The following is a 26,780-nucleotide window of genomic DNA, read 5'->3' as shown; positions in this document are numbered from 1 at the left end:
GATTGGTCTGTAGTTCTCTTTCTTTGTTGCATCTTTGTGTGGTTTGGGTATCAGGGTAATTGTAGCCTCATAAAAAGAGTTTGGTAGTGTTCCTTCTGTTTCTATTGTGTGGAACACTTTGAAGAGGATTGGTATTAGTTCTTCTTTGAAAGTCTGGTAGAATTCTGCACTGAAACCATCTAGTCCTGGGCTTTTTTTGGTTGGGAGACTTTTGATGACTGTTTCTATTTCTTTAGGGGTTATTGGTCTATTTAAATGGTTTATCTGGTCTTGATTTAATTTTGGTATGTGGTATTTATCCAGAAAATTGTCCATTTCTTCCTGGTTTTCCATTTTTGTGGAGTACAGGTTTTTGAAGTATGATCTGATGATTCTCTGGATTTCCTCGTTGTCTGTTGTTATGTCTCCCTTTTCATTTCTGATTTTGTGAATTTGGGTGCTCTCTCTTTGTCTTTTGGTTAATTTGGCTAGGGGTTTGTCTATCTTGTTGATTTTTTCAAAGAACCAACTTTTTGTTTCATTGATTTTTTGTATTGTTCTCTTGTTTTCTATTTTGTTGATTTCAGCCCTCAATTTAATTATTTCCTGGCATCTATTTCTCCTGGGTGAGTTTGTTTCTTTTTGTTCTAGAGCTTTCAGTTGTGCTATTAATTCATTGGTATGGGATTGCTCCATCTTCTTTATGTGTGCATTTAGAGCTATGAATTTTCCTCTTATCACTGCTTTTATAGTGTCCCATAAGTTTGGGTATGTTGTACTTTCATTTTCATTGAATTCTAAGAAATCTTTAATTTCTTTCTTTATTTCTTACTTGATCTATTGATGTTTCAGGTGGGCATTATTCAGTTTCCATGAGTTTGTGGGTTTTCTATAATTTTTGTTGTTGTTGAGGTCTAACTTTAAGGCATGGTGGTCTGATAAGATACAGGAGGTTATTCCAATGTTTTTTGTATCTGTTGAGATTTGTTTTGTGTCCAAGCATGTGGTCAATTTTTGAGAAGGTTCCATGGGGTGCTGAGAAGAAGGTATATTCTTTTGTGTTAGGTTGGAATGTTCTGTAGATATCTATTAAGTCCATTTGAGTCATAACATCTGTTAGGTCCTTTATTTCTTTGTTAAGTTTCAGTCTGGTAGATCTGTCTTTTGGTGAGAGTGGTGTGTTAAAATCTCCCACTACTAATGTGTGGGGTTTGATGTGCATTTTAAACTTTAATAGTGTTTCTTTTATGAACATGGGTGCTTTTGTATTTGGAGCATAAATGTTTACAATCGAGACTTCATCTTGGTGGATTTTTCCCGTGATAAATATGTAATGCCCATCCTGATCTCTTTTGATTGATTTTAGTTTGAAGTCTATTTTATTAGATATTAGGATAGCTACACCAGCTTGTTTCCTAGGTCCATTTGCTTGGAAAGCCTTTTCCCAGCCCTTTACTCGGAGGTAGTGTCTGTCTTTGAAGTTAAGGTGTATTTCTTGTATGCAGCAGATGGATGGGTCCTGTTTTCTTATCCATTCTGTTAGCCTGTGTCTTTTTATAGGTGAGTTGAGACCATTGATATTGATGGATATTAATGACCAGTGATTGTTACTTCCTGTTATTTTTTGTGGTTGTGTTGTGTTGTCCTTCTGTGGTGTATGTTGGTGTGGGATTATCTATTGCTTGATTTTTCATGGATGTGTTTAGCTTCTTTGGGTTGGATTTTCCCTTCTAGTGCTTTCTGTAGGGCTGGGTTTGTGGACAGGTATTGATTAAATCTGGTTTTATCCTGGAATATTTTGGTTACTCCGCCTATGGTGATTGAGAGTTTTGCTGGGTATAATAGTCTGGGTTGGCATCCATGGTCTCTTAGTATCTGCATGAGATTTGTCCATGATCTTCTAGCTTTCATAGTCTCTATTGAGTAGTCTGGAATTATTCTGATGGGTTTGCCTTTATATGTTACTTGGTCTTTTTCCTTTGCAGCTCTTAATATTTTTTCTTTGTTCTGTGTGTTTAGTGTTTTGATTATTATGTGGTGAGGGGACTTTTTTTTTTTGGATCCAGCCTATTTGGTGTTCTGTAAGCTTCTTGTATCTTCATAGGTATTTCTTTCTTTAGGTTAGGAAAGTTTTCTTCTATGATTTTGTTGAATATATTTTCTGTGCCTTTGAGTTGGTATTCTTCTCCTTCTTCTATCCCTATTATTCTTAGGTTTGGTCTTTTCATGGTGTCCCAAATTTCCTGGATGTTTTGTATTACGACTTTTTTGTCTTTAGTGTTTTCTTTGACTGACAAATCTATTTTCTCTATTGTGTCTTCGGTGTCAGAGATTCTCTGTTCCATCTCTTGCAATCGGTTGGTTATGCTTGTTTCTGTAGTTCCTGTTCGTTTAGTCAGGATTTCTATTTCCAGCATTCCCTCAGCATGTGTTTTCTTTATTGTCTCAAATTCATTTTTCAGATCTTGGAATGTTTCTTTCATCTTTTTAATTGCTTTTTCTTGGCTTTCTTTGATTTCTTCCCATTTTTTGTTCGTTTTTTCTTCCATTTCTTTAAGGGAGTTTTTTATTTCCTCTTTAATGGAGTTTTTCATTTCCTCTTTAAGGGAAGTTTTTATTTCCTCTTTAATGGAGTTTTTCATTTCCTCTTTAAGGAAAGTTTTTATTTCCTCTTTAAGGTAGTTTTTCATTTCCTCTTTAAGGAAAGCTTTTATTTCCTCATTGAGAGAATGTTTTATTTCTTCTTTAAGGGCCTCTATCATCTTCTTAAAGTCATTTTTAGGGTTGATTTCTTCTGTTTCGTCTGTCTTGGTATGTTCAGGTCTTGCAGGTGTAGAATCACTACATTCTGATATTGCCATATAGGTCTTTATGTTGTTGCCTATATTTTTGCACTGGCGTCTACTCATCTCTTCTCCTGTGTGGTGCAGGTGGTGTCTGTGTCTGAGAGTGCTTCTCTTGTTCTAATTTTTAGTCTTGGTTTAGTAGGGGTTCTTGGTTAAATTGGTGCTATTGGGCTATTTCTTCAGGGGCAGCTGATCTCAGTCGGTGAAGTATGTACTTATGATTCTGGTGATCTGGTTTGGTGGCTAGGCAGCGCCTTCTTCTGTGTTCCCAGGTCACATTTTGTTTATTCGTCAACTCCTCAGCTGATCTTGTCTCTTCAGACTTCAAACTGTAGGCATCTGAATCCTCTCCCAGATGGGTTTCAGCTGAGCAGGGTAGTCTCACCAACACCTCTAAGTTGTTGGGTTTTGCAGGATCAGCAGCTGGGCCCTAGGTTGTCCTCATATGGAGTATTCAGATAGCTTCCTCCCCGGGTGTTGGGGTTAGAGGCGTCCCTGTTCCAAGCTGCATCTGCTTGTCTCCATCGCCGGGCCTGTCTACCTCTGCAGTCCACCACCGGACCAGTATGTCCCGGTCAGCTGCCGCCGGCTCTGTCTGCCTCTGCCAGCTGCCGAAGGGCCTGTATGTCTCTGCCAGCTACCGCCGCGGGCCTACCTACCTCTGCTTGTCACTGCCGCCGGGCCCGTCTACCTCTTCGGGCTGCCGCCGCCGGGCCTGTATGTCTCTGCCGGCTGCCACTGGACCTGTATGTCCCTGTCGGCTGCCGACGCCGGCCCGTCTACCTCTGTAGGCTGCTGCCGGGCCTGTCTACTTCTGTGGGCCGCCTCTGGGAACTGTTTTCATTGCATTTGTTTTCTTACATGGGATCAAATGATATGTGGCTTAATTGTTATATTAACCCCAAAAGAATAGAAAAATCTATGTGACATAGTATACTTCCAGTTATCATCAGAGAGTACTTTCCTGTGTCCCCAAGACTTACAGAAAAACAATGTACTAGGCCCGCATGATGAACATGGTGAAGTTCTTACTTCACTATTTGTGAAGACCTTCAAAACATCATCACTAGAATTTTTTTTTTCCTTTCTCTCATCTGACTTCCCAGAGACCTTTTCCCCTTCCCAGTTTATTTCTTGGTCCCTACTTTACTTCCCCAAACCTTCATTTCTGACACTCTGAGTTCTGTTTGCTTGGAAGCAGAAGATAATGATTTAGGCCTCCACAAGGACGTGTTTTGTAAAATGTAGATATAAACCATAAATATGCCTTATGTATGTACGAGTGGATATTTACAAAGTAGCCACAAGTCACACAAAAATGGTGATATGTAGAGAGAGAACTGAGTGGCTGAGGTAGGAACGGAGATGGCGAGGAAACTTTTGATCATAAGCCCTTTAGGCTTTATGAATAGAATCTATTCAAAATAATGTTTGAAATAAAAGCATATGTGCATACAGAAATATATGAAGCTTAAAGCATAGGCTATTTTTGCAGGCTCCATGATTTACTAACTGTCCAAAGAAATGCAACTTCTAACTATAACACTATCATCTTTTGGGTAAAGAGTGGAAAAGTACTTTTATTTTCTCCGAAAATAATGTGAGTTGCCATTTTGTTCCATTGCAGACTTAAAGTACCAAGTTTGAATCAATGATATGGAAACTTACAACATTGTCTGCTCTACTGCAGAGAGAGAATGTCAAGCAATATGCAATTGTTTCTGGTCCAAATACACATGTTCTTACACACACACACACACACACACACACACACACACACACACAGAGAGAGAGAGAGAGAGAGAGAGAGAGAGAGAGAGAGAGAGAATCTGGTAGAGACATCACATAGAACAGTTCCACAGTCTTGCTGGGAACAGAAAACTCAAGGTGTGAAAAGTGACAAGACTTCTAACTTCTGCTTCAGTCTTTTTGAAACACAGGTTATACTGGTTCTTGTTTATGTAAATCGTCTCTGAGCCCTTTAGGCAGCATCTGTGTGGCAACAATGCAGTGGAAGCCTGAGAGCCAGTCACATCGGTCTATGTGGAGTTCAAATGGCTATGGTTTTACACCCCTAATTCCTTCGTCTTTATTTGCAGGTAGTGAAATCAAAGTTATCCAGAGAGCACCATGTCATCAAGATGAAAAGATCTGAGAACCACATTGTGGGGAAATACTTCAGCAGTCAAAACAACCTACAGAGACAAAATTCTGTCCTAAATGTTCATTCACCATATCATGTCAGAGGTCCAATAAATCAGGTTTGTTCTGAAATCCTGCTCAGCAGGATGTGTGCAAGGCAGAGGTCTGCGCAGGCTCCCTGAAGGAGAGCTGAGTTCAGAGTTCGAGATAAGCCATTCACCTGGACAATGGTCTGACAACCAAACGTGCCTCACACATGCTTTGCAGTGGTTGCACACTCACCAGCACAAGCAGGCACACCAGAGCACGCAGCTTACAAAAGAGCAACGACATGTGCTTCTTACAATTGTGATCTTGAGCATCCATCCATTGGCTTCAGACCGAAGGACAGAACTATGAGGAGATCTTTTGAAATGTGATCACAAACTACGACCATGTGGACCAGATATTGCATTGCAATGATAAACAAAAATATAGAAATGTAACAATATGAGGCTAGAGTAATGCCGTTCCTGTGCTGTGGTCTCCACAGGCACACTACAAGTGACGAGGAAGCAATTACATTCCAACTAGAAGGAGGGATAACACTTAAGTTCTTTACCAGGAGAAAACGGGGTATTTACGGTGGTTTGAGCTTTGCGGATCTAATGCTTATGAAAAACATTTCTTCTTACACTTTTAAAAGTTCATAACGGAAGGGAAAGAACAAGAGTGATGCTCTACAGAGGAATTCAAAGAGATGCTCTGCAAGTGATAAGAAGTGATACTGTATTCAACTCCCGCACTCCTGTGAGTTCCACAAACATCCCTCCACCCCAAACTGTGAGCTTGGATGCAGAACGCAGTCTAAATTGACGATATACATAATTTTAAACTGCGGAACAAAATAAAGCTCCCCAAGTGTTACTTTGTTGTGTTTATGGATGCTATTGCTGAAGAAGCTTTCACTTGCCCCTACAGATGTATCTCATTAAGACAACGGTTACATTTCAGATATTTTTGCAAAGGATTGCAGAATCTCAAATGTATAAGCATAAAGAATTTTCTATGTATCCACAAATAGTACTATGTGACTAGTATCTGTACTTTTATTTGAACGAATGTGTTTAATTCAAATTAGAGTAGGCATACAAATATTTTTTATGAAAATTGTGGCATAAGTAGGAAACATACCTAATTCTAGCATTGAAAACTTTCACTTCTGTCTTTTTAAATACAGAATGGCAAATTGCCTTATTATACAAACTCCTTGTTGTGAGATAATATCTCACTGCTATGGTAAGTTTTAAAGGATGATTTGGGGGTGAGAAGAAGTTGAGAGGCCTAACTCAGCATGTAGCTAAGATCACTAAGTGTACAAATACCTCAAGTTCATTGCCATAAAAAAGAAACTATTTTGTTCTATTGACCCATCAATTATTTAGATTGAATATCCACCTTCTTCAAATACTCTATTTTTATATCTATTTTTATAAGAACATAAACATGAATTTATATTTAACTGTATTAAATTATATTTAAGTATGACTATCATTTGACATAAACAACATATGCATCTAGAAATACTTTTTTTTGAACAACGGTACCAAATTAACTTAAAAATGAAATAGTTTGTATACATGCATCTATATACAAACACTGTTTTTAGATGTTCAGTTATTTTTGATGGTATGAAATGTTCGCAATTGATGCAGCTGCTCCATCAAATTTTAATGCATTGCACCTTCCACAACAGTATTACAGCTAATGCTAGCTTTTTGTAACTCACTATAAGTGTCGATGTAAAACCCTCTCTCTGACTTGAGTTAGTCTGGCATTTTCCTCTTCGCCATTGAACAATACTAGATGTTAGAAACAATTGTAGTGTATTCTCAATAAATGTCTAACTGGTAATCATCTGTGTTTCTGTGTTCAAAGAGTACCTTTTTTAAAAATGTTTATTTGTTTATTTGTATGTGCACTGGTGTTTGTTTTGCCTGTGGAAAGGTGTTGGGTCCCCTGGAACTATAGTTACAGACAGTTGTGAGCCGCCTTGTGGGTGCTGAGAACTGAACCTGGGTCCTCTGCCAGAGCAGTCAGTGCTCTGAACTGCTGAGCCATCTCTCCAGCCCCTAGCGAGTATCTTGTACCTTCCCTCTTTTCAAAAGTTTTTAGACTTATTTATTTTACTTTATGTATATGGAAGTTCTCCCTGCATGTATGTATTGTATGGGTACCACATGAGTTCCTGGTGCTCATGGAGGTCAGAAGAGAGCATTAGATTAGCTGGAGCTGGAGTTACAGAGGGTTCTAAGCCACCCTGCAAATGCGGGGAATCAAATCACAAACCTCTACAGGTCCCCTTAACCCCTGAGCCATCTCTTCAGCCCCTTAGCTTCCCATCTGCTAGAGTTACACAACCACACAAAGAGTGCCTACTGGGAAGGTGTGTTGTGAAGTGGATTCTCATGCTGGAGCGTGATAAGCAGGATGAAGCACATAGTCACTTCAGCTCTGACACTCTCTCAGCAATGGATGGGATGAACTCTCTGTTGTGACCAAAGGTTTCGAATATAGTTTAGTAGTAAGTTTTTTTTGTTTGTTTTGTAACAGAAGGCACTGAAATTCTAGTGACTGTTTCCATCATTTCTTAACTGAGGAAACTGTATTTTGCATTGGATAAATAAATGTGAATATGTGCCTTTACAAACATATTTCTCCATTTTAGAACATTTTAATTTGAGCAGGGGAAAATAGGAGTAGGCCTTTAAAAACATTTTAAGTGTGAAAGTTACAGGAAGTGTATTGTTTTGAGTAAGAATTGATCGGCATCCAATCTAAACTATACTTAAAACAAAACATAATATTAACAGTCAAGAAATAACTGCAGAAACATTTCCAAACTGCTCTGTTGACACTGGGCAGGAGTGAGGGGGTGTACCTATGTGTGCAAGGGAGCATGTACATGTGCATTTTGTGTGTGTGTGTTGTGTGTAAGTGTGCATCTGTATATATTGTGTGTATGTGTTCGTGTTGTGTGTATGTATGAGTGTGTGTTTGTATATGTATGCATGTGTATTGTATGTGAGTATGTGTGTGTATGAGTGTGTGTGTGTGTGTGTGTGTGTGTGTGTGTTTTAAAGGTGCAGTACACTGTTCACCTGCAACCAAGCAGACCTTATAGAGATGCCAAAATACATTCACCCTTTCTTGCTGAGCTGGTTTACACTGGAGTCATCAATTCTTTTTTAGATTAGTTTCCTTTATGTCCATAAGTCTTCCCCACAGAGGACTGAGTCTCACTTAAAGCACTGGGAAAACTTACTGGAAACAATTCTAATGGAAACAAGGAAGAAAATAAAACCCAATGGTATCCTGCATGTTGAATTTGTCCCTTTAGTTCCATCTCACTGAAAAATCCCAAAGAAATATTTTTAAATGGGTCTAAAATTACATTATCCATATCTCTTCACAGATTTAAGGCTTTGGAATGAAAGCCTTAAACTGCTGCAAAAGCTTGAGCCAAGATCACACTAAGCATTGTCCTTAATTTAAGCAAACGCTGAAACAAAAATATAAGAAAATCACCAACATCTATCCTAGTACCGTTCACTTAAAATAAGCAAATGTAACAATAACTTCAAAAGCATGCATCCCAGCACAAAGCAGCAGCACCCTGTGTCCACAGTTTTGACTGGATCAAGGAATAACTGCCCTGCAAATGGTACTCTGACTTTTGTTGTTGTTTGCTTGCTGGCTTGCTTGTTTTTGAGACAGAGGCTCCATTTGTAGCCAACCCTGGCCTGAAACTCAAGATCCTCCTTATGAATGCTAGGGTTACAGACATGAATCATCATGCCTGGCTTTATTTTTTTATATACATTTAAATTTCAAATGCTTTTGATTACTCTTGGAAGTGAAGGCATTTTTGATAGATCATATCAGCTTAGGGAGTTGATCCAGAAGTTGTCAGAACCCCCCAAAACACGCTAAAGACAAGAGGATCTTGAGTATGCTTGCAAACTAGACTCTGTGTTTGGCTAAGCTTCCAAGATTTCATATGGTCTGCAAGCCTTTTATCATGTTTTTATTGCTGCAATAACCGCTATTATCAACTTGCATATTCCTGTGACTGTCCACTCACTTGGTATATGGGCAGACAGATTCCTTTCCTCCTCACCAATACAAACTATGTGTCTAACAGCACAGTCTACTTCTTATCTTTATGTGCCCTGAAAATTAAGGAATTTGCTTTGTGGATCACAGATCGCTGAGCCTTGGCACACACAATAATACACAATCCATTTGTTCACTTTTACAATTTATCAGTGGCAGTCTGTGAGTCTACTTACAACATAAGTCAACGTAATTCCTTAACACTAACAGAAAGAACACCATAGCTACATTTAGAGAGAGCATTACAGCAGATCCCTACCTGATGGCAATGTTCAAGTAGGTTAGGTTTGGAACTTGATTCATGCTGACTGGCATCTTAACTAATACTGTAGGCTTCTGCAAAGAATTGTTTTAATTTAGTTGATAAAAGCTTTTTTTCTAACACTATAAAATTCATCTGGGAAAATTACATTTTAGATTAAAAGTTATGAAAAGGCATTTCATATCTCAAACCAAGATTTTGCCCCTCAGGTCATTTATGTATAGCACCCATAATATTCATTTTATTGCAGGAAATAAAAATATATATCCTTTTTGCTGCATAAAAAAGTAATTCATATGATCATAAGAACGCTTAGATGCATTTAAAGCAAAGTGATTATAGCTGATTATAATCACATAAGCAGCCAGAACTAAGAGGGTTTTCATAAACTTAAAATGTATTCAGTTGATTCTCAACTATGTAGTGGTTTTTCTTATGATCGGTGGGCACAGTGTGTCAACTTGATGAAGCTTTAAGTGTGAGCAAATGATGATGCCACGTGATTCATATATATTTCCTTCGGTTATAGTTCCACTTTCCTTTTAGAATAAAATCTATGGATTGAAATCTTATAAAACTCGTTTTTACTTGAGTATGACATCAAGGTCAATATTTTAATTTTCCTTAAAGTCTCTCGTTCATATTGGGTCGGTATTTGCATGTTTTAAAAATTAAAACATTAATTGATCTTAGAAAGTAAATTTTTGTTTGTTTGTTTTGAGACAAGGCCTTCCTCTGTAGCTAAGGCTGGTCTTGAACTCTTAATCTTCCACTGTGCTAAGGTTATAAGGCTATGACACTATGCTTGGCATAAAAAACTCAAGACTCTTCAAATAAAATGAGTGCATGAACCTTTCAGGGTAGGTGTGTGTGAACAATCTCCTTCTAAATATGAAAGGTTATTTGGTTTCCAGTTCATTTTTACTTTAATAACTACGGATCTGGGCACAGAATCCAGATGACTCTTGCTAACAGATACATGAATATGAGGGGGTAGTGCATGAGGCCAATACTAAATCAAGAGTAGCCCAGATTAGTCCCCCAAGGACCACCATAATCAATATAGAGTTGAAAGAAAAGGAATGAGAAGCGTTTGCTCAGGCCTCAGTAGATCCTGGGGAGGACACAGGTCATAACCACTCTCCAGATCCCTTGATGAATGCTAGACACCTTTTCAAACCTGCTCCTTAATGTGTAAGTCTTTCTGCAAGTTCTAATAACCCCTAAAATAAAAGCATAAATAATCATTTTATGTGTTTATTGAGCCAAACTTGGTAACCTAAATCAACCAAATAGCAGGCAAATGTGCTTTTAATTGTATATTATTTTTTTAAAAAAGTAGAAAATGTGCTGTAATTACTCATATGGTGTTTGTCTAGAAAGCCTTAAATGACATTTTCCACTACATGGGGTCCTTCAACCCCCAGCCAAGGTGACATTTCTCTCCCAAGGCAATTCCAATCCCTGTTCATCCCTACCTTTGTCTTTGAGATGGAACTTATACAGCATTTCTCTGTGTGCATCTACTATGTAATACAAGATTCATTTTAAAGCTCATATTTTACATTCTATCCGTTGCCTTAATTACAGGTAACATGAAGTTTATGCTTAATAGGCTCTCCAGTTTTACAGTATCGTAAAGAGAATGTCTAGCCTTTGTTAAAAAAAAAAAATCACTGTTCACATAATTGGCAGAACATGGGATTATCTGCGGCTACTTCTTATACCATAACATTTTCTCTGCATTAAGAATAGTAGGAGTGGATCTGAAACAATGCCTGTGTAGTCTAAAGTGAGGTTAGTCATCAGATGGCACCGATTCGGAGCCTCTGGTTTCCACCACTTGCGTGTGCCCCCTGGGGAAAGCCCGTTCACACACGCCTCACACAAATATTCATTTCAGCGTTCACACTAGCTATGCAAAAGCAGTGGCATGTGTTTAAAAGGGTGTGGATCCAACCATCAGCACAAGCTATTCATTCCAAGAACAGGATCCTTTCAGTAGGATGGAGTATCCAGGGCCATGTTACTGGTACGCACCCAGAACTCGGTCTTGGCCACCTACCTTATGAATAAACTGATACCTTCTATGAATTATTCATGAACGAGGAGATGAAGCTGATACAGACATTGCCTCTCAGGTTCCAGCTACCCCAGAAGAACAGGCAATATCTCCAATGGGCAATTGGCTTAAGTTATGTTTTTCTGTTTCCTGGGATCATCGTAAGTCTTTGAAGTATTGTCTTCCTTGAAGTCAACTTATCTCCCAATGCAAGCATCTTTGGGCAGATATCCCAGTAAACTGTTACCAAATACAGTGAAAATAAATGTCTTACCTCCACCATGGACTCATTATGCTGCTTCTGCAGATAGAAAACATAAACTACTGGGGTAAGACCAGGCCTTCCCTGATTTGTGTCTGGGTAGGGTATGTGTCAAATAATTTTTTTAAAATTAATTCTGTATTATTTTAAATCGAAATATCCATACTGTGTATTTGTGATGTATACATAAAGCATATGTTCATGTGGCCATGTACATTCACAGAGCAATAGATAAATTGGTATTTTCATTTTTATTATACCAATTAATCATATCGTCATTGGATTGTTCTTAACACAGTCCTCTTCGTTTTGATTTATGGCAGTATGTAAAACCTTTAGAATAACAGACTCTATATCTCTAGATGCTTCTGCCAGGTGCTCGTCTGGGCATGTGGGGAATGTGATTCTAGGTCTATGCCAAGCAGTGGCAGAGCCTGGAGGGATCAGCACATCCCTCAGACACATGAGGAGGAGTCTGCCAGACGCTCTCTTGAGAAGTGACAAGTGACTGAATAGCCGCAAATCACCAGGATAGGAAGACAGTGGGAAACACGAGACTTCAGAGCCACAGAGGGTTCACCTCTGAAATGTGACAGAACTTCAGGAAGGAAAGAGAGCATGTCGGCTTTGGGACCCATTGAAAATAAGTGGATTGACAGAGCTGTCAGTGGGAACCCTGGCGACGCACGCTGCCTCTGCCATCTTGTCTACCTCTCAGCTTTCCTCTGGGTCTCTGACCTCATGGGGTTTCCCTCTGCCAAATGCTGAGATAGGTGGGTGAGGACTAAGGTGGTGATGGCAATCTAACTGTGTCCTGTGAGCTGCGGCTGAGAGTACCACTGGGTGGAAGGCAACCCCCTCCAAACTAAGATTTTTATTTGGCCTCTGCCTCCATTCCTCTTTTTGTGACTTTCTCTCTCTCTCCTCCTCCTCCCATCCCCTGTCATTCTATTATCTCAGTTCCATTCCACCTATAATAACCTCGGTACATTCTGCCCCAATAAACAGAATTTCTCAAGGCTCAGGTTTGACCAACACATTTCTACAGTAAACAATGTTTTCTTTCTTCTTTTTTGTATTTATTTATTTATTTATATTTTACTCATTTATTATTATTTCTTTTTTTTTTTCCTTTTTTTGAGACAGAGTTTCTCTGTGTAGCTTTGGCTGTTCTGGAACTCACTCTGTAGACCAGGCTGACCTCAAACTCAGAGATCCACCTGCCTCTGCCTCCTGAGAGCTGGGATTAAAGGCATGCACCACCAACACCCAGATGTGAACAATGTTTTAAACAAGGCAGAGGCTCCACAAATAATTATCTTGTGCTCTTTTCTCTGTCCCATCTAGTGACCTCTCTGAGTCCCCAAATACTGAGCAAAACGTCCTCTCTTTGTCCTCACTTTGTGCTTAGGAATTGGTCCTCTCTGACCACGCTTGGGTCAGTCCCAGTCTCTCTGTCTGTTTAAGCACATGCTCCTGGAATGTAAGCTGCTAAAGACAAGGACAAAGGGTTTCTCAGTTTTGTAGAGTTTGCTTTTAGTATTTGGTTATTTGCTAGTTTTTGCTTATGATTTTAAGTATCAAGATACAATTTTCTTGCCATAACATTTACTTTTTTAAATATTAATTTCAATTTCAATTGTGTATATGTCTGTGTGTGTGAGCATGAGTGCCTGTGGATGGTCCTGGAGCTGGAGATACAGGTAGCTTTGAGCTGCCCAACATGGGTGCTGGGAACCAAACTCAGGTCCTCCCTCTGCAAAAGCAGTATGCACTCTTAACTGCTCAGCCATCTCTCTCGGGTTTACTCTTTCTAAAGTATACAGTTCTGGAGTTTTAAGTACATTTATACCCTGCATTCAAATATACTTAAACAGTTAGCTTACTCACCGTAATATTAGAATATTCTCTCACCCCTAAAGGAAACCTGGCAGTCACACTCCCCACACCCTCTTCTCTGTTCCCACATGTAGACAGCGCTGACCTGCTCTCTCTCTCTATGGATTTATCTAGCCTGAGTGTTCACATGAATAGAGTCACACAGTGTATGATCTTCTGTAGCTGGCTTCTTTCCCTCACTCTTGTTATGTTTTAATTTTTACGTACTGTTTAGAAATTACATACTTGGTGTAGGAAGGACAACTAATTTTTATAAAATGAATGACTGGCACTAACAAACACTAGCATTTCCTGTCCTGGGCTTAGAAATTGTTCTCCAAATAGAAAAGGCTTGGAAAATGCATTGTTTTGGAAGTGATGCCATCCCTTTCTGAAGCCCTCACAAGTAAATGCCAATTGTTTGTCCCCATTGAGAGTAGTTTGGGAAGACTGTGCTTCAGACAGAAGTTGACTGCCTGGCCCCAATGGGAATGTGAGCCAGAATAACACTTGTGGCTTATGCAGGCCTGAAGTGTTCCATGCCGCCTCCTTCTCATCCCCCTGCTCATTGCTTATCCAAGCAGGAGTGGATGCTTTCTCTAATCTGCCTTATCAAAACTTGAAAGGCTTGGATGAAGCCATGTCCAGGTCTGAATAAATAACCAGGCTGTATATTTCAGGGCCAGGCAAAGGTACTAAAGTTTTTTTTTTTTTTCCAAAGGTAAAGTAGTATTATTTTGGTTGTGGAATGTCAGGTTATCAGCTAGCCAGAATTAGGACCATTAGAAGCAGAGGGTAGCATATAACTTACCCTCAAGATGCCATTCTTACATCAAGATTGCAGGAGATGGGAGAGAAGCTAGATTGATGGCCCCATTCAGATCTGTCAACTAAGTAGAGCTTAAAGTGTGTGGGAAGGTGGCCATGTAGTCTTTGCCCCTATGGCATGCATGCCAATGGGGCATGCCTGCTGGTCTAAAAAAATACCTCTCCTGGCTTTCTTTTTCTACTGTATGTTTGTCAAATGCAATGCTAATGTAGCAGCAAAAATCATTTTATGTCAATAAATCTTCATTTAATTTTATAGATAAGTTTTAAAAGTTGCAAATCATGCTTAAATAGAAGGGCATAATGGTCCATGGACAAAAATTGTCCATATTGTAGCAATTTTGTACGCAGCTGTTTGAAGTTAACATATGTGTATTCCCAGCCTTGTGTATATGAAATACAAGTTAATGTCAACAGTACATTAACAATGCAACTGAATTAAATTATAGAACTAAAAGCACCGTGGAGGGGGTGATCACATTGGCCCTGGAAAATACAGGTAAGGAGGCACCTGTTTCTGGCAAGGTTCAAAAAGTACCTGAATCTTTTACACCCATCCATTCTATATTTTTTTTTGCAACAGTGGCTGAGTACAAAGTTTTTTCTTTATATTTATTCCTAACATAAGGCGGCAGATATATGCACCAGTGATTTTGTGTTACAAGTGTCGTTATATAATGCCTTTCAAGTATGAAAGTGTGGGAAGTATGAAGAGGACAGCAAAACTTGAGGATTGTACTCACATTTTCATACACGGCTCTATGTGGGATTAAAGGAATGGTGACCAACGGGCTCCACACTATGTCCACAACGTATCACATGATTCTGGATTCAAAAACCCTTAAAGAAATCGGCTAAGTTAACCTCTGGAATACCTTAAGATACTAGTATTCTTGGATGGTGAGAGATCGGCAGGCAATTTACCCTAGAGTAAATTTTAATCCATTGTTTCCCTTTCCGCACTTGGCTACATTAATGCACTGAGCAAATGAAGGATTGGGGATGGGACTTGACCTTGAAGAAACCGTGTTGAAATGAAGATTCCTCTGGGGGATGGGGAAGAAGATCCTGAGAAGCAAGGGGCACTGGCTGCCACAGGGCCACTATGGCCATGTGCAGAAGCGTGCCAAGTTCACCTCTGCAGGCTGAGCTTTCAACTCACTCATAGTTGAACAAAGGGTTTGGAGCATGTCCAGCTTGAAGAACTGCTAAGGAGCTACAAATCAGCTGAGAACTAAAGATTTCAGAGACAAAATGGCTGCATCCATTACCTCTTGGCTTGCATTTAACCATACCAGGGCAGCCTGAAAAGCTGACAAAAGCTATGGTCTTGCCCCTCCCCCATCCTCCCCTTCCCCCCTCTCTCTGGTTGCTGCTGTGTATTGCTATGTGATGCATTGGTTCTTTGTCATGCTTCACAGTCTACAACTGTAGTTAAGTTCGGATGACTATGAGAGCTGCCAAGGATAGGAAACACTGTTCATACAGAAACAGCCACTGCTTAACTGCTAGTGCAATTAAAAGCTTATATCCAGCCTTTATTATTTCAGGAATAGGAATAAACTTGGCTTCTTGATGCAATCTAGATGAGATGCCAGCTCCCACCATGATTGTTGCACTCAGTTTAACTGATCCAGGGAAGTCAGTGTCCTCTGTCCTCCATTCAGTCATAAGGCCTCACACTTTCCTCTGATAGAAAAGGAATTACCCGAACATTGTAGAGCAACAGTTGTCTTCTCCCCCTAGAACCTCGAAAACTATTACAGATCATTTATATGACTTTGCCAGTTAACCAAGACAAAAATGGATAAAAACAAAAACAGAGATGGAACTAGAAAAAAAATCACCCTGAGTGAGGTGACCCAGACCGAGAAAGACAAACATGGTATGTACTCACTCATAAGTGGATATTATCTGTAAAATAGAGAATGACAATGCTACAATGCATAGACCCAGAGAGACTAGGTAACAACGAGGGTTCGTGGGGGAGGGAGGAATGTCTGAATCTCCCTGGGAAGGGGAAATAGAAGAAATTTCATGAGTAGACCGAGGACAGGTGAGGATGGGAAAAGGAGCAATCAGGTTGGGGGGGGGGGTACTGAAAGAGACTACTGGAAGAAGGGGCGTTTCAGGGTCAGGTTAAAAACCTGCAAGGAATCTACAAGGATGACCCAAGTTAAGACTCCTAACAATAGTGGATTGGCCATCTCCTGTGACCAGACAATACTTCAAGTGGAGAGATTGAGAAATCAATCCAGCCACAAAACCTTAGATCTACAGTCTTACCTGCCTATGGGATATGTTGGGGTAAGGGTGGCCTAGAGATTGAGGGAGTGGCCAAACAAAGACTGGTCTAGTCTAAAATCCATGCCAGGAGAGTAAGCCTACAACTAACACTGCCTGGAGCACCAGAACCCACAGAATGGATGGCCCAGAGACCTAGGATAGAACCAAACATGACTGGAAGAAAAAAATATAGCAATGTAATGGTGCCTAATGATATTCCAATATACTCATGGATTGGTGCCTAGATCAACTGTCATCTGAGAGGTTCTTCCAGCACCTGATGGAAACAGATGCAGACCCACAGCCAAACATTAGGCAGAGCTTGGGAAATCCTGCAGAAGAGGGGAAGAAAGGAATGTAGGAGCCAGAGGGGTCAAGGGCACGACAAGAAAACTCACAGAATCAACTAACCTTGGCTCATAGGGACTCACAGAGACTGAACCGATAACCACGGAGACTACCTGGGGCATTGACCTAGGCCCTCTGCGTATATGTTACAGTTGTGTAGCTTGCTCCTGTTGTGGGACTCCTAACAGTGGGAGCAGGGGCTGTCTCTGACTCTCTTACTGGCCTTTGGGACCCTTTGCCTTGCCCAGCCTTATTACATAGGGAGGTGGTTAGACTTGCTGCAACTTGATACGCCATGCTTTGTTGATACTCGTGGGAGGCAGAGGCAGAGTGCATTGGGGGATGAGAACAGAAGAGAGTTGGAGAGAAGGATTAGGAGAAAAGAGAGGGGAGCTGCGATAGGAATGTAAAATAAATAAACTAATTTAAAAATAATAATTAAAAAAAAACAAACAGAGACAAGCTAGTGGGAACACATGAACTTTAGACCAAAAGCTGTGGATCCTGCGTGGGATTGGACTAGGCCCTCTGCATAAGCGAGACAGTTGTGTAGCTTGGTCTGCTTAAGGGTCCCCCTGGCAGTGGGATCAGGATCCATCCCTGGTGCATGAACTGGCTTTTTGGAGCCCATCACCAATGGTGGGACACCTTGTACAGCCTTGATGCAGGGGGAGGGGCTTGAACCTGCCTCAACTGAATGTGCCAGGCTTTGCTGACTCTCCATAAGAGGCCCTACTTTCTCAGAAGAGGAAACAGGATGGGGGGGGGGGCGGGGAGGCTAGGGGAGGAGTGGGAGGAGGGAAGAGAGGAGGATCTGTGGTTGGTGTGTAGAATGAATTAAAAAAATCTTAATAAAGAAAAACAAACAAAAACAAATACAGAGAACGTCTTCCTGAGGAAGCCAATGAGTGAAATGTTACAGAGCGTGGTTGTAATGTCCTATTTCTGAAAGGGTTTTTAATTTTTAACCATGTGTAGTTCTCTGACCTCCAGAGAAATACAGGAGTCCAACGCTAAAACTTCTACTTTTTCTCCTTTGTGCCAATTAAGAGTGAAAACGGTACCTAAATGTGCCCTGCTGGTTTCTGTATAGTAAGATAGGAAGAGTAACAGGAAAACTTGCCCTGGTTTTCATGGTTCCAGAGGATCCGTCCCCGTCTCCGTGCCCCAGCTGAGAAGATAAGCCTGTTTTGTCCATCAGAATACGAGAAGAAACAGAGGAAGCGCAAGTGACAGCAGACAAGAAGGACGGGAATGTTGAGCGGGATGATGACATTCTGTTCCCAAAAGGAGGAGAGACATGAGCTTGAGAGCAGTGGAAGAGAAAATGGCTAAGGGGGTTGGAGACCCCACTGAAGGGGCGGCAGGTTCCGCTAGAGTCAGGGTAACCACTTATCCAGAGAGGTGGGTGGAGAATTCACCCAGCAAGCAGATCTCGGAAGCTCCGCCCAAAGAGCGGTAAAGAGTCACAGCCTTCAGATGGAGAGGAGAACTCAGTTATCCAGATGTGTGTTTACAGCCGTGAAATAACTGCTGGGCTGACAGAATACAAAGATTCTCTTAATCAGAGGGAGAATAGGGGTAGTCACAGGAAGAAAATATGCTGCTTTGTACAAGCTAATTTGATTAGTGGTGCTGTCGAAAGTCCCTTTTGAAAAGGACTAGACCTTTTCTTAGCTTAGTTTCCAGAATCCTGAGGTTTTCTGCATCAGAAATGAGCTTAACCTACTGCAATTCATTTGCTTATTGTATTTGTCACAATTTCCAGTAATGGAAGTTGTCCTTTACTCTGGTTTGTGTGTCCCCAGGGTATTAGCTATTATGTTCGACAGCTATTTTTGGTGAATGTTGTTAAGGTTTCAGTACAAAGTTGGTCATGGCTCATTTTCTCCCTGGAGCCCCAATAGCTTTACACACTAAAGATGATCCATCTGGAGCCTGAAATTAATATCTGAAGATTACCTTCTGGATTTTTTTTTTCATTGTCAATACACATTTCCAACAGCATCTGTGTTGATAACTATGATTCCAACTCTGGAACTGCTTATGACTGGCATTACAGTGCACCAAACAGTACTGCATTACAGTGACTGAACGTTCATACCAAGAGGCAGCTGCTACAGGGAAGCGTCTCAACATGTGACCTCCAGATACGGCCAAGTCTCACCTGGCTGTGCTCCCTATGCAGCAATCTAGTCAAGATCACTTCTTCACACAGTTCATGTTCCCCCTGAATTCCTGGATTCAAACCATCAGATTCCCTAGTCACTCTGTATATGAGATGAAAGTGTCTGATCTTGCTGTGCTCCCAAGCTGAGGTCAGAGCACACGAATTCAACACAGCCGTAGGGAAAGTGGACGATGGCCACTAGGTGCTGTCTTGAGGACTTTAAGTAGAATCAGTTTTTCTTTCAAGAAAAGTGTCACCACATGCTACTGAACAAGAGGGGATAGATTGTGAGCGTTCTGTTCTTAGGCAAAGTCATGACTGTCATGCATCACAGTCCCTGAACAACGTTAAGACAACACACCTAGACTACAAGTTGCATACACAGTTTGTGTGGCTTACTGGTGACTGAAACATAGTTATTTGGTGCAAGGCTACAAATTTGCCAAAGAAACATACAAGTATAAGCAAACTTGTATATTTTTTGGATTCATGCTAAGAGCAACAGTAAATACTCAAAGTACTAGATCAAGAATTACCAAAGAACTGTAACCACTGACTAATGTAATCACAAGATTGAATAAAATTTTGATTTTTATTAAATTAAATTAAAAGTAATCTTGTTTTATATATTAAATAAAAAGTAGAATCCTAAAACAGTATTGCGATATGGTATTTTGAATGAAGTATACACAAACAGACAAAATCAAGAATAACATTCAATAAAATGTCAACAGGAACAATGGGACAAAGAGTGACTTTCTTGGTGCTCATCAAAAGAGGCCAGTCTTTCTACATAAGGAACTTGTGCTGACGTGGCTAAGAACTTTCCACGAATTATCAAGAGGTTTTAAAAATTAGATTTCTATAGTAAACAAAGTGAAAATGTTCAATTAAAAACTAAAAACACTATATAAGATTTCCTGGCACTAAATAAAAAAATAGTAGCAAGGAAATATTATATATATATATGTTATAATATATATAATGTGTATGTGTGTGTCCTTATGGTGTAATTTGTGATGATATAGTGTCCAGAAACATTTCCTTTTGTTTTTTTTTCAAAAATATTCCACAAACACAGTAATTTACTTTTTTTTTTTTTTTTTTTTTTTTTTTTTTTTTTTTTTTTTTTAAGACAGGGTTTCTCTGTGTAACAGCCCTGGCTGTCCTGGAGCTCTGTAGATCAGGCTGGCCTCGAACTTGAACTCAGAGAGATCCTGCCTCTGCCTCCCGAGTGCTGGAATTAAAGGTATGTGCCGCCACCCCCAGCTGGTAATTGACTCTTAAAGAGCAGTCACCCAATGGAAAAGAACAAGGAAGGAAGAGGAGGGACCATGAGTTTCAAACTAGAATCAGAAGCTGAATGTTCACTGCATTATCAGACCAGGTGAGTGGAGTCCTGAGTCACCAGGTCTAGTCACAAGATTTCCAAAAGCCTCAGGGATTTGGGTGAACCCCAATTCCTGTAAATTAATTTAAATAGGGGACTAAATGCAAAAGTCAAGAAGCAGTAAATTGCTTTTCCCAACAGAGAGGGCTTAGCGAGTTCAGATCAGAGTGTAAGGATGAAGGGCACACCAGAGTGGGAATACAGACTTATTAAAGATACCGAGTGCTCAGAGCTCTCAAGTCCTCCGCCCCTAAAAGACTGATGAACATTAGCCATCAAAACAGGAGACTGCAATATTCTATTTCAGGGAAACGAACTAGCCTACGGGACAAAGCACAAACATAATGACATTGGACCATTGCCACAACAAATGACTCATCGTCGAGGTCATGGTAAAATACAAACCAAGTCAACACACGCCCCACCCACACGGTCAGAGCTGCTGATTGCCTAAGTACACCCTCATAATTATGATCAACCACCAAGGATTACCGGACATCTGAGGCAACTTCTGAAATGATACAAACAAAACAAGCAGGGGGAAAAAGAAAAAAAAAAAAAAAAAAAAAAAACCTTGGAAGAAGTAGAGGGAAGGAAATTTTTTTAAAAAAATATTCATATAGTGAAGCTAGATAGATGGTTTGGTATTTAGAAATACTTGCTGCTTTTCCAGAGGACCTGAATTTGGTTTTCAGCATCCATGTCAAATAGTCTATAACTACCTGTAACTCCTAGTCTCCGGGATCTGATGCCCTCTTCTGTTTTCTGTGGGAACCCACACACATGTGCACACATATACACTGAGACATTCACAAATATGCATAAGTTAAAATAAGACAAAATTTTAAAGTTTATTTTTAATTTGTATATTCTTTTAGCTAGCATAACACCTCCCTGCCCCAGATGTGGGGTGCTCTGTGGGTTTTCTAGTATTAGTATATCAAGATGCCAGCAGGACTGTGCTCCCTCTGACTACTCTAGGGAAGAAATGTCTCCACCCTATCCAACTTCCCCTGGTTCCAGAGGTTCCTCCTGACATCAGTGCAGACTCTGTCCTACTTGTCTTCACAAGAATGTCTCCTCCTACCCCATGCCTGTGTCTTCTCTTCTGTCCCTGATAAAAATAGCTTGTGTTGAATTGAGGGCCTTCACAGATAATCCAGGATGCCCTCATTTCAATATACTTAATTTATCTGTTAACATCATTATCCACTGGCACTGGGTACTCAAATGTTCATATATCTTTGGGTAACCCACCATACACTCCCTACAATGTCCTAATCCGGGAGCCCATGAAAGTTACTTTACTTGGCACAGGGGAATTTACAATTGTGGTTAAGGATCTTGAAATGAGAAAAATTTCGTGGATTGTCATGTATTTCCAGTATAGCCACAGAGATCCTAAAGAATAGAAAACAGAATGGTCATGGTCACAGGAGGCGATGTGACAAGAGCAGAGGTCAGCTTCATGTGAAGAAGGGACCACAAGCCGAGGGACACAGGTGGCAACAAAACAGATTCTCTTCTAGCACCCCTGATGGAATCCAGTCTTACAGATCCATGGTAGACTTTTAACCTCCAGAACAGTGTGGTATGAATGTGTGTTATGGTAAGACATTAAAATTGTAGGTACTTCTGGCTGGGCATGATGGCACACACTTTTAATCCCAATACTTGGGAGGCAGAGGCAGGTGGGTCTCTGTGAGTTCAAGGCCAGATTGGTCTACATATCGAGTTCCAGGACAGTCAGAGCTATGTAACAGAGAGACCCTGTCTCAAAACAAACAAAAATAATGTATAGGAATTTCTAACGGGGACAATAAGAAACTGAGATTCACATAGTGCATATAATAATAAAAGAAGGTAGCACATATTAAAATTAGAATGAAATGCTTCAGTTTTTAAAGGGGCATACAGAGAACAGAAAAGGAGCCCTTAGATATCATACACATCATATACATTTGGATATCTGTATGTATATTAGCAGAAATGAAAAAACCTAATAGAAATAAGTAAGGTATAATTAAGAAAATCTTACAGAAAATAAACAAAAAATATACAAAATAATGTGCAAAGTAGGACTGACCAGTAACATTTAAAGAAACATAAAACTGAGCCAATATTCACAAAGTAGGAATTCTCCAGGAAGGAGAAGGAAATCAATGATATAGTTTTCTAGTATTTTTCTTCAGGTGAAACATGGCATACTGGGAGTCTAGTAAAACTGATGAGTGTAAGTCCATTTAACCAGGGTCATGAAGTTTCCAGACCACAGAAAAGGTCATATTCCAAAGATACCAGAGGGAAAATCATCCATTGGCAAACGCCAGATAGTCTGGTAGTAATGGTGGAAACTATCTTCAGAATTCTCAGAGTAAATGATTGCTAGCCTGTAATTCAATATCTATCCGAAGGATCATAAAGGAATAAAGCTATTTGACAATGAGAAACTCTCACATTTACCTCACAAACATTTTCTCAGAAGCTTTAGAGGGTAGGTAAGCCCAAACTATAGCAACAGCCACAAATACAAGATTCAGAAAATTAGTTTCCTACAGAGAAACAAGGGAAAGGTGATACCTCTGATGAAGGTGAAGAGGGTTCCCAACAAGTTAGGCACAAAGGTTAGAAACAACCAGTCCTCAAAGGAAAACTGAGAGATACTGTGTCAACTCTGATGGATCTACAGCCTGCTCCACAAGACAAAGCCCATGCCTATTACCATTAACTGACCCCCAAACCTGTGGATTTGTGTGTCCTACGCCCTACAGGAGAACTTAATACCATTATTCTCCTAAATGGACTTAGTTGTTAGTCGTTTTTACTCTTTTTGGGGGGCCCGCCACCCAGCTACCAAATAAATACAAAGAGGCTTTTACTTACTTATAAATGCCCAGCCTTGGCTTGGCTTCTTTCTTGCCAGCTTTCCTTAACTTAAAATTATCCCATCTACTTTTTGCCTCTGGGCTTTTCCCGTTCTCTTACTTCTGTAAATCTTACTCTTACTCCATGGCTTGCTGTGTAGCTGGGTGACTGGCCCCTGGAGTCTTCCTCCTTCTCTGGCTGCTTCCTTCTTCCTCCTTTCACTCCATCTCTTTTCTTCTCCTCCTTCTCCAAGATTTCTCCCTCTATATATTCTTTCTTCCTGCCAGCCATGCCTATCCTTTCTCCTGCCTTGCTATTGGCCAGTTCTCTATTAGACCACATCAGGCATTTTAGACAGGCACAGTAACACAGCTTCACAGAGTTAAACAAATGCAGCATAAAAGTTTTTATCTTTATACCTATATACTAGCACATCTCTCAACTCAATAGAAGAGCTATTTACAGTGGATAGTGATTAATACAGAGACCCACAACTGGTCAACATACTGAGAATAAGGGACTATGGAGTACTCATCTGTAAGGGAACATCTATATCACCCCTCCCCCAGTGCTCGGGAATCATTGTGGAAGTGGGAAAGGAAGAGTGTAGGAGTCGGAAGTAGTGGACATCGACATCAAAACAGTACTTGTGGGCCATGACAGGGCTATAGCACATGTGAACTCACAGCTGTGACTGCATACACAGAATCTGGACAAGATCAGGCCAAGCAAAATCCCAGCAAGAATGGGGGAGGGGCTTATAAAATGTCACCTCTAGCTGAGGAACTATTGGCCATTGATGGCTGCTGAGGGAGGGAGAACCAGTTTTCTGCAGAGAGGAAGCCTCTGAGAGACTATGCAGCCTCCGGTAGATGGTACTGTACCCATGCTGTGCATACAGACAACATTCAGGACTCAGGAGGTTTAAAACGAAAAAGAGCACATGAAGTTGGGATGGAAAAGTGATGGTGGAGATAGAGGAGGTACTAGAGCAGAGAGAATAGAAGAGCAAATTTGATCAAAACATTGTAGGATTTATGAAATTTTCAAACAGTAAAAAATAGGCACATTTGTACTTTTAAAGTAGACAACACTTCTAATTCATTAGCAGAGTGTGGTGGTTTGAACAAAAATGGCCCCCAAAGGGAGTGGCACTATTAGAGGTGTGGCCTTGTTGGAGTAGTGATCTTTGTTAAATTTTTAAATTTATTTTTCATACCAACCAGAATTCCCCTTCCTCTTCTCCTCCTGTTCCCTCCCCTCACCTCCTTTCTACCCCCTCCCCCATTTACTCCAACAAAGCATGGCAGGGAGGGGAGGGGAGGGGAGGGAAGGGGAGGGGAGGGGAGGGGAGGGGAGGGGAGGGGAGGGGAGGGGAGGGGAGGGGAGGAGAGTAGAGGAGAGGAATGTATTCTGATTACAGTTTCCCCTCTCCTTATTCCTCTTAGTTCCTCCCCACCCGCCACACCCTCCCTCCCATCCAGACCCACACCCTTTCTGTCTATTAGAATACAAGCGGGAGGCCAGGGCCATGGCAGCACACATCTTTAATTCCAGCACTCTGGAGGCAGAGGCAGGCAGAGCTCTGTGAGTTCCAGGCCAACCTAGTGTACAGATCAAGTTCCAGGACAGCCAGAGCTACACAGAGAAACCCTGTCTTGAAAAACCAAAAAGAAGAAGGAGGAGGAAAAAGAAAAGAAAGAAAGAGGAAAAAGGAAGAAAAAAGAAAACAAACAGGCATCCAAAGAATGATAAGTAAAATAAACAAAGACAAACAAATTAGAATAGCTCAAAATACCCAAACAAGAAAAAAAGTAAAAAAAAAAAACACACACACACAAGAAAGATATATGATTCAGAGACACACAGGTTAGTACACAGAAATTCCATAAAAACACAAAACTGAAACATATACCCATGCATAACATATACCCAAAGGAGCCGGGCGGTGGTGGCGCACGCCTTTAATCCCAGCACTCGGGAGGCAGAGCCAGGCGGATCTCTGTGAGTTCGAGGCCAGCCTGGGCTACCAAGTGAGTCCCAGAAAAGGCGCAAAGCTACACAGAGAAACCCTGTCTCGAAAAACCAAAAAAAAAAAAAAAAAAAAAAACAAACAAACAAAAAAAACATATACCCAAAGGACCTATCAGATTAAAAAATAATAATAATAACTTGACTTAACATGAGACAAAGAAGCTGGGCGGTGGTGGCACAGGCACCCTCCCAGCACGCGGGAGGCAGAGGCAAGTAGATCTCTGTGAGTTCAAGGCCAGCCTGGGCTTTCAGTTCCAGGAAAGGCACCAAAGCTACACAGAGAAATCCTGTCTCGAAAAACCAAAAGAAAGAGAGAAAGGAAGGGAGGAAGGAAGGAAGGAAGGAAGGAGGGAGGGAGGGAGGGAGGGGAGGAGGGAAGGAGGGAGGGAAGGAAGGAAGGAAGGAAGGAAGGAAGGAAGGAAGGAAGGAAGGAAGGAAGGAAGGAAGGAAGGAAAAAGAAAAGATGAGACAAAGAACCTCCAAAGATGCCATTAAGTTTGTTTTATGTTGGCCACTACTGCTGGGCATGAGGCCTGCCCTTAATAATGGTTTGTTTCCTCAGTGAGACTCCCTTGGAAAAAACAAATTTTTCATTTGCAAGTGAATATCAATTGGACATAGCTTCTGGCTTAAGGAGGGGGGTGTTTGTCCATTTCCCCTTTCAACTCTAGAACTCCATCTGGTACAGACCCATGCATGTGCCACAGTCTCCGTGAGTTTATTTGTGTGTCAGATTGTTGTGTCTAGAAGGTCTTGGTTCCTTGGTGTCCTCCAACCCCTCTGGCTTTTACATTCTTTCTACCTCCTTTTTCACAGGGTTCCCTGAGCTGAGGGGAGAAATTTGATGGAGACATATTTTTAGGGCCTGAGTGTTCGGAGGCCTCTCACTCTCTGCCACTGTCTGGCTGTGAGTCTCTGTATTTGTTCCTGTCTTCTCCAGGAGGAAGCTTCTCTGATGATGGCTGAGCAAGGCATTGATCTATGAGTGAATCAGAAGGTCAGTAGGAGTCATTTTATGGCTATGTTCCTTTTGCATAACAGTAGTATTTGGTTTTCTTCTAGGTTCCTGACATACCTAGTCTCAAGTTCTTGACCACCAAAGCAGTGTTGAGTATGGGTTCCATCTCATGGAGTAGATCTTAAGTTAAATGAGATATTGGTTGGTTACTCCCACAGGCTTTGTGCCACTGTTCAACCAGCCTTGCAGGCAGGCCACCGTTGTAGATTGAAGAGCTTGGAGCTGGGTTGGTGTTCCCGTTCACCTCTGATGGCA

General features: G+C 40.8%; 1 protein-coding gene across 3 annotated transcripts in view; it reads left to right on the top strand.

The window, feature by feature from the left end:
- The window catches only part of Cped1 (cadherin like and PC-esterase domain containing 1), a 273,161-nt gene extending 266,296 nt beyond the window's left edge, over positions 1 to 6,865 (top strand). For all 3 annotated transcript variants that reach the window (XM_028873006.2, XM_028873005.2, XM_028873007.2), the window contains one exon: positions 4,925 to 6,865. In XM_028873006.2, coding sequence (XP_028728839.1) covers positions 4,925 to 5,149 — 225 coding nt within the window. In that variant the 3' untranslated portion in view covers positions 5,150 to 6,865. The remainder of the gene's footprint in view (positions 1 to 4,924) is intronic.
- The last annotated feature ends 19,915 nt before the right edge of the window (positions 6,866 to 26,780 follow it).

This window comes from Peromyscus leucopus, chromosome 3 (genome assembly GCF_004664715.2).
Source record: "Peromyscus leucopus breed LL Stock chromosome 3, UCI_PerLeu_2.1, whole genome shotgun sequence".
NCBI lineage: Eukaryota > Metazoa > Chordata > Mammalia > Rodentia > Cricetidae > Peromyscus > Peromyscus leucopus.
This window is presented reverse-complemented; position numbering and strand designations above follow the sequence as displayed.